General features: G+C 32.8%; 1 protein-coding gene across 2 annotated transcripts in view; it reads left to right on the top strand.

The window, feature by feature from the left end:
• The first annotated feature begins 72 nt into the window (after positions 1-72).
• LOC105323142 (serine/threonine-protein kinase 32B) overlaps positions 73-8,436 on the top strand; it is a 30,299-nt gene continuing 21,935 nt past the window's right edge. Inside the window, exons 1-3 of one of the 2 annotated variants that reach the window (XM_066068164.1) lie at positions 73-211; positions 3,971-4,126; positions 8,221-8,276. In XM_066068164.1, coding sequence (XP_065924236.1) covers positions 4,081-4,126; positions 8,221-8,276 — 102 coding nt within the window. In that variant the 5' untranslated portion in view covers positions 73-211; positions 3,971-4,080. Of the gene's footprint in view, positions 212-3,970; positions 4,133-8,220; positions 8,277-8,436 lie in introns of both variants that reach the window. The other variant, XM_066068163.1, reaches the window with a different exon arrangement.

The raw sequence follows: 8,436 nt of genomic DNA, 5'->3' as shown, positions 1-8,436 counted from the left end.
TCAAAACAAATATGGCGGCCGATACAACCCAATCACTATGGAGATTGCGGTCACGTGAGGTTTCCGCGCATCAGTCAGTGTGCGACGAAGCGTGATATGGAATACACAACGATGCTGCTATGTTTTCTTTCCTGGGTAATGCGGAAGGTACCAGCATCGAAGAACATGGACTGATAGAGTGTTACTTCCGTGAATAAGACCAGTTTAAATGGTAGGAATTTATTTTTAAATGCATGATAAATGACATGATTTCTGACGTAAACACGTTGCAGTTTTACATGTAACTGAATGGTGTACAATGTGCAATGATTTTAGTGTTTGAGTAAGCATGTATTGATTTGTCTGATAGTGATGGTGTATTTATTGCTAAATCAATTTTATGTACCTTAGCATTGCTCATTTCCTCTAGTTACAGACTCTGTTCCGAATCTTATCTCTCGAATATTTAAGATTCTTTAGCTCATGCAGGTACCCCCCCCCCCCATATCATTTTTTGAAATTAGATTTCTATTATACATGTACTTGTAATTTTTATACAATCATACGGTTGATGTTTAACAAAGGATGTAGTTTTTTTTTTCAATTTTTCTTCTCAACCTCTCTATGAATAAATAAATGTAAATAAATAAATAGATAAATATTGTAAAGAAATAATTGTAGTTAAATAAAAATGATTTATAAACTAGTTAAATGATATTTACAATGCCAATTTCTGTTTGTATTTATCATAATCTTGCAAGTTATTTAAACTTGACTCGCCCCCCCCCCCAAAAAAAAAAAAGAAGAAGAAAAGATTGACTGCTTGCATGTACATGTATATACTGTATAAATAGAATATAATATCTTAATTAAGACTTGATTTATTACAAATCATCCCTGTATTGATTGAACATCAAAGGTATTGAACTTGATTCTATCAACAGGAGTGGGATAATTATAAAAGAGACCATATCTGGAGTTCATCACGAGGATATCGATAGGATACCGTTTCTGGCGTCCATTGACTTTAATCATTTTCTGATTTATATTTACTGTCAGAAGTATAACTATATCATTTGACTGCAAAGCTTTTGAACTCTCCTTAAAAGATTATTAGCCATATATATAGATCTAAACAAAGTATATATATATGAACCAAATACAAACAAGTTTATAACCATATGGAGTTTGTGATTCAATACAAAATCATATCTTGATTTGTAAAGAAGATATTATATGGTTTTTTTTTAAAAAGGTTCAATAACTACAAATTAAACAAATATTATTCTGTAAAACTCCTGTCTTTTGGAATGTGAAAGCCTATAACTAGAGATGGGCATTGACTGAACATTTCAATTTAATAGTGATTTAAATGCATAAAACTATTTTTTTTATCTTGTCAGCAAATTTATGGGTAAAATACTTACCTCTGTACCTTTTTTTTTTTATCCCATTCTGATATCTTTAGATTTATCAATCAATTCCTGTTTAGGCAATTTTATTTTTTTGTTGTTGGTGATTTTCATGCCAAAATGAGAAAAAAATAGTACTCTCTTCAAGACATTTTCTCTCTCTCTCTCTCTCTCTCTCTCTCTCTCTCTCTCTCTCTGGTCTCTCTCTCTTTCTCTGGTCTCTCTCTCTCTCTCTGGTCTCTTTCTCTGGTCTCTCTCTATCTCTGGTCTCTCTCTGGTCTCTCTCTCTCTGGTCTCTTTCTCTCTGGTCTCTCTCTCTCTCTCTCTCTCTCTCTGGTCTCTCTCTCTCTCTCTGGTCTCTCTCTCTCTGGTCTCTCTGGTCTCTCTCTCTCTCTCTCTCTCTCTCTCTCTCTCTCTCTCTCTCTCTCTCTCTCTCTCTCTCTCTCTCTCTCTCTCTCTCTCTCTCTCTCTCTCTCTCTCTCTTCCAATTTTTTTCATGAAGAATAATTGATTGGTAACTAAGATACTTGTCACCCGGATCGGGCACAATTTTTACTTAAGAGGCATCATCCAAATTAAATTAAAGAGATTGTCTAATTCTCTTTTGGGAGAAAGTCATGTTTGGTAATTGCAGTATGTTTTTTTTGTTGGCAGTTTGAAGAATGATTTTTTACCAGGAACCTTTTATATGTGTATTGATTTTAAAAGAAGACGCACCAATTGATACTGTAAGGAAGGGGCTATATTAAATGGACTCTGAGAGTTATTTTAAGATGAATCTAGAAGTCTCTAAGAGAGTTTGTACTACAGTAATCTAGCTTTTTAACTTTTCAGATTTTGCAGAGGAACCACGTTTGTTAAGATAATGAAATTAAACCATTTGTCTCAGTTTTGAAATTTTGGCATTTAAGAAAAAAAAATCCCAGAGCTAAATCTTTTCAAAAACCATTTATATACTTTCAAATTGATGGAGGTTTAATATGTCAGCAGCAGCAGTGTGCTCTTAAAAAAAGAAATCGGATGGCTTATGGAGAACAACTGACAGGCGGTTTCTGCTTTCTCTATTGCATAGAGATAATGTGTGCATTTTGCGACTCTTTTTTCAAACAGGAAGAGTTGATAGATTATGTAATTGTCTTCAGAAATATAAAATGGTTAAAAATGTGCTCCTTTTTGTGTGCTTAAAAAATTTAAGTCACAGGTTCCTATATTAGCAGATCTGGCAATGTAAATGGCTAGTAAGTTGATGAATATCTAAAAATAAAAATTTTATTCCAGAGATTTGCAACAAAGTATATTGTCTAGTCGTAATAAGGTACATTTTATCAAGAACATTACGGAAATGTGACAAATTATCAAATAATACACTGTCAACACATGGTCGAACTTTGTCATCTCAATCTCAATGGAACCAAGAAAAAAACCTGAGATATCTAAAGATTCAAAATACATGGCCATAAACAGTGACTTGCAGTTCATTTCAGCATTAAAATCAATTGATATTTGAAATATTAATGTTGCAGATAGATAAGTTCAACTGTATATTTAGTCAGGTGACCACAGCTTGCATATGCCATTTCAACCCTTTCAAAGTCCATGAATCATTAACAATTGGGTTTTTGAAAACCCATGCAGATATTTTTGCTTTTATGACTTTGATCTAGACTTATTCCTCAGTTCTCATTTGTTTAGATATATCTATACTATAAACAATAGGAATTTCCTCTTATATACTATACATGTCTCTGCTATTTGAAATTGATTTTTGAATCCTGATACATGTAGTATTTTTAAGATTTCTAATATGATAAAACGAAGGATTTTATTAGGTTTGGGTCAGAAATGAATGATTTAAGGGAGACAATTCATGTGAGAAATGGCCAATATGCATTGGAAAGTTTATGAATTTTTCCATTTAACAGCTGCTATTAAGAGCTGCTGCATGCATTTTTCTGAATTTTACTTTGATTTTTCCGCAAAGATAGTTTTTTGAACTATTTAAAATCTACACTATCTATATAAGAGATGCTTTCATCATTTTATTTCAAAATGTTGCGGGGTATTTACTTTAAATTTACATAAAGAGTTAGAGTGATTTGTCAGTAGTTGTCTTTAGAACTATTTTGTAATCTTTCAGAAATAATCTTTGTAATTTATCTGAAAGTTATTTCCCTTTTCAGGAAGTCACTGTACCTTGAGAACTTCTTATTTACAGAGAATGTATATCATGATCATGATGATGTTCTAATATTTAGTTGCATTGGTCATCATTTGAAAATATTCATGGCATTCAATGCATTTTGAGATACTAAAAGATGTACTGCATATAACTTTAATTTATGTATATACAGTTGAACTTCGGTACCTCAAACACTGATTTCTCGAATACAATGAATATGTCGAAGTGATTTGTAAGTCCCAAACTCTTAAACTTTAAGTATTTTACCCTTGATCATGTTGATATCTTGAATACTCGGATATCTTGAAGGTTTTATCCAGTCCCATCTAGTTAGAGATAACGAGTTTTGACTGTAGTTAAAATGCACCTCACCTTTCTAGTATATTTTTTTCAATTTCAGATGAGAGCTGACATGTGTTTCTGTTTTCCACTTTTCCCATCAGAACTGTAGTAGGAGCGTTCCGCTCCATGAAGGATTGTTTTCCGCCAGTTCTATAGGAAGGACTAGGCATGGGCAACTCTACGTCAGGACGCAAGGACTCCTTTGATGTTCATGGTGAAGGTATTTGAAAGGGGTAGTTCATATTTATTGTTTATGAAGCAGGTAGAAAGGTGTAGTTCATGTTCATTGTTCATGATGAAGGTAAAAAGGTGTAGTTACAATATGGTCATTTTCATGGTAAAGGTAAAAAGGCACAGTTCATTTTCATTGTTCATGGTGCAGGTAGAAAGGTGTAGTTCATGTTCAAAGTTTATAGTTAAGGTAGAAAGGATGGCTCATGTTTAGTGTTCATAGTGAAGGTTGAATCATCTCTTTAGCCTTGGTCTGGAATCTGCTTACTAATAACTTTCTCCTACTTGTGGCTGATCACAAAAAGCATCATTATCATAATTAATTGTCATTAACTCATTATTAGCTTTCGAAGTTTGGCTGATTTCGATACGGGGTCACATGTCAGAGTCAAAAGTCATGTTACAAAACAGACAAAATGGATGCTGAAAACAGGCATGTTGAAACCAAAAACAGTGGCCGCTGGCCGCGTTAGACAGGTGGGCGCTTAAATCAGTTAAAATATAGTGAAAAACTAAACGGGCAGGATTGAAACTGGCCGCTGATTAAAGCTCCTTATTCTGATTAAAGATTTCCATTTGTCTTGCGTTGTTCTCTCAATCCTTAAGTAATGCTACAATCAGCCTCCGGAGCCATGACTGGCAAAACTCGTAGCACATGCACAATCACCAAACACATACGGCCAGTTGTGACTGAGGCTTAAGTCATTGCTTTAAAGTTGAATATCTGTAGGTGTGTATCATGAGTTTGATTTCTGAGTGCACGTGAACCAAGGTTATGGTCTATATATCATTAGTAAGGTTATTGATAAAAGGAGTGGATTGTTGATCCATTACATTGTGTCCACTGTAATTACAGAATAGTCCATGTGTGGGTGAAACATTAGTATATATATATGTACCAGTATGTATGCTGTTAATTGGGGTATTTTGGGGGGAGTTTTTGTGTGTGTGTGTGTGTGTACATGGAGATCGAAATTCTTTTATCTGCAAAAATATGCTAAAAAAGTAATTTTCACAGAATCAAGCGGAAAAAAGGAAGCAAAACTGTAACACAGTTATGGGTTAAATATTTCATCAGTATTGTTTTAAATACTTACAAGATTGATGATGATGATGATGATATCTTAAATAACGTTTCTAATAATACTTTGTATTTTTTATCTTAATGAAGGAGATTTCATCTTTTTTCATCTTTTTTAACAATGATTATGACAAAAGAATTCCCCCACATAAAGACATTTTTTATCTATTAATGAAGGAAATTTCTTATATTTTGCAATGATCATGATAAAAGAAAACCCCCACATAAAGTTCCTGTAATTATAATAGCAGAGGTTGTATTTGAGGCATTGATTTAAGCAGTGAAGGAGACAAATTTCTGTCTGGGGATTGGAAGCTAGATCCAATTAGCCTGGGAGACATAAATCAATGTACGTAGACTTTAAACAAACTCGATGTGCCAGTATATTTTAAAACTTTTAATCTATTGTGTCAATGTAGGCAACTGCGTCTAATGAAACTTGCTGCCCACAGCTTGAATCTTTGAATCAATTCAAGGGTGTGAACGTTCTATTGATTTATCATTGATTTATCATTGCATTGATGTATCTTTATGAGCAAAGAAAGGAAGCATTACAATCTTTCCAAATTGTCTTTTGACATATTTCAGTTATTAAAGGAGGTTGATATATTATGAAATAATTTTATGATAATAATGTTATAGTAGAATATTTTAAACTTGATAATTTTGGAAAGATGATTGGGATGGGAGCTTGGAACTGAAAGACTTCAGAAAAGACAATACTGTATATCTGGTAATTTTTGCTATGATCTAATTTTCGCCCTTTTCTCGATCTCTTTCAAATCGCAAAATATTGAATACGCAGAAATTATATCTTGTATTATCTTCTATAAGAAACTTTTAAAGTGACTGTCGCAAAATTAAAATTCCTACATATTTTCCCCATTTTCGCAAATTTTGTGACATGCGGAAAAAAAACAAAGATATGGTAAATTATTAATTTTCATAGTTAATGCCCTATTTGCCTTTACTTTATGTCATTTATCTTGCTGTTTAAATGTGATACTTAAAATATTAACCCCCTCCCCCCTCCCCCCCCCCCCCCCCCCAAAAAAAAAGCCAAAATGTCTTTAGTCTTCTTTTACTTTGATTTATAGTTTGATGAGGAAACAGAAACAGACAATTTATTTATTTTTGACTTACTACGCATTTTATACAGATCATCTCCGTTAAGGTTCGATGGGAAATCTTCATTTTAGGCACCAAAAACCCAGTTTGTTTTCTTAAGAGACGTGCTACTTCATCAACAGGTGAAGGAACAGCTAAATCAGTTTCTAGGAATAATCAAATCTCCATTATAAATTGATTCTATATCTCATATTTTTCGACTTCAGTTTTTAATAACCAGATTAGATGGTTTGTGTAATGGGAGAATGGAGGGGGGAAAAGAAGAATTAACGGGAAGATGATTCCAACCTGCTTAAACAAAGTCCCTCATAATTAGTAAAACATTATAAGAGATCTGGTAAAAGCTAGCCCCTCTCTTCATTATAGTGAAAGACGGTGATGAATCAGGATTTAATGGTACGGAAAACTACCAGTGACTTTCCATTATGAAGGATTTTCATCAATATTATAAATCTCATTATTATTGTATCTGTAAACGAGAAGATTTGTTTGGATAGCTTTGTTTGGCAAATCCATACAAAGCATTTGTAAACATGAAAATTAGATAGTAACTGTAGGCAAACTAAGGTTTTACTCTACAGAGAGTCATGTGATTCAGAGAGATTTATAGTTCAACCAGAAACCAGCTGGTGGTTTTTTTTGACAATTTACACTTTTTTTTCACAGTTGTGGTACAGATTTGGAGCTTAGTAAGTCACCTTAATCAAGGTCAAATTAAATTATCCAGGCCAATTTTGTAATTTTTGAAGAAGAGGTTACAATGTTGTCATAACTTTTATGTGTACTTTGGTCAGAGGACCATAAGTTATTCTACCAATATATTGAGGGAACTTTATATAATAGTAAGAGGTTGACCATGACCTGTAATCAAGTCCCCTGTAAACTTTAGGTCAGGGGTCATCAAGGTTAAAGCCTTGTTGCTAGGAGTGATCATGGAGCAGTATGTTTTTACAATCATTCTTTTAAGTCAATTGTGTTTATATAAAGTGAAAAAAAAAAGGTCTGTATTTGTAAGTTGGTTTTTTTTATTTAAAAAACAAAAAAAAGAAAGAAATCCTTGTACTCCAGTACTATGGACTGTTAAAAGGTTAAAGTTCACTAAGGTCAATCTTAAGTTCAAGTTTAATTTAAAATGTTTAAAGGTTAAAGTTCACTAAGGTCAATCTTCAGTTCACTGTGACAAGTTTGATTTGAAATGTTAAAAGGTTAAAGTTCACTAAGGTCAATCTTAAGTTCACTGTGACAAGTTTGATTTGAAATGATTGTCTTTAAGTCTAAATTGCTATAATTTCTTTTAAAAAATCATATGTGGCAGAGGAATTTGTGAAAAAAATATATAAACTGATTGAGAAAATTTTGAGATATGAAATTTATTTGAAATGAATTTAATGTGATTGTTTTCTTTAAAAACCAAGGTGAAATTATATGAATGCTTTTAAGTGAGGCACAGTTGGCTGTCACACCCGTGTAGATGAGAATGGAATGTTGATTAACAGTTATATTCAGTTCATTGTGTGAGTGTATTATAATAATAGCCCTCTCTGATCTTTTATCTAAAAAAAAAAAAAAAGCAAAAAAACAAAAAACAAAAACAAATGAAACAAACAAATTGGGATAGGGTTACATTTCTGCAGCTAGTGTTTCATACCTGATTATTGAAATGGCTCAGCTTGGCAATACAGGCAGAGCAGAGTTCAACTTTACTGACAAACCTGATTGATTTGTGTTAGCGGTATTAGTAGAAGAAAAATACCAGACCATTATTGTAGAGTATTTTATCTCACCATAATGAACAAATATTGCCATCTTAATTTTGATAATGTAATCAAAAGCACCCAAAATAATGTCTGTTACTTTTTTCTTTTCAGTGAATTTTGACCACTTTCAAATTCTGAGGGCCATAGGCAAGGGGAGCTTTGGAAAGGTAGCTAATTTAAACTGTATATGTCACAAAGCTAACCCCATTGATACAAAATTGTTAAACAAAAGAAAGCACATCAAATGTCAGAATAAATCAACGACCAAAAGTTGATAAGATATTACATGTACAACGTCAGCTAGGAAAATTCACGCAATGACATAGT

The sequence above is a fragment of the Magallana gigas genome, chromosome 8 (assembly GCF_963853765.1).
Source record: "Magallana gigas chromosome 8, xbMagGiga1.1, whole genome shotgun sequence".
In the NCBI taxonomy this organism is placed as follows: domain Eukaryota; kingdom Metazoa; phylum Mollusca; class Bivalvia; order Ostreida; family Ostreidae; genus Magallana; species Magallana gigas.
The sequence above is the reverse complement of the archived record's forward strand: the minus strand, read 5'-3'. Positions and strand labels throughout refer to the sequence as shown.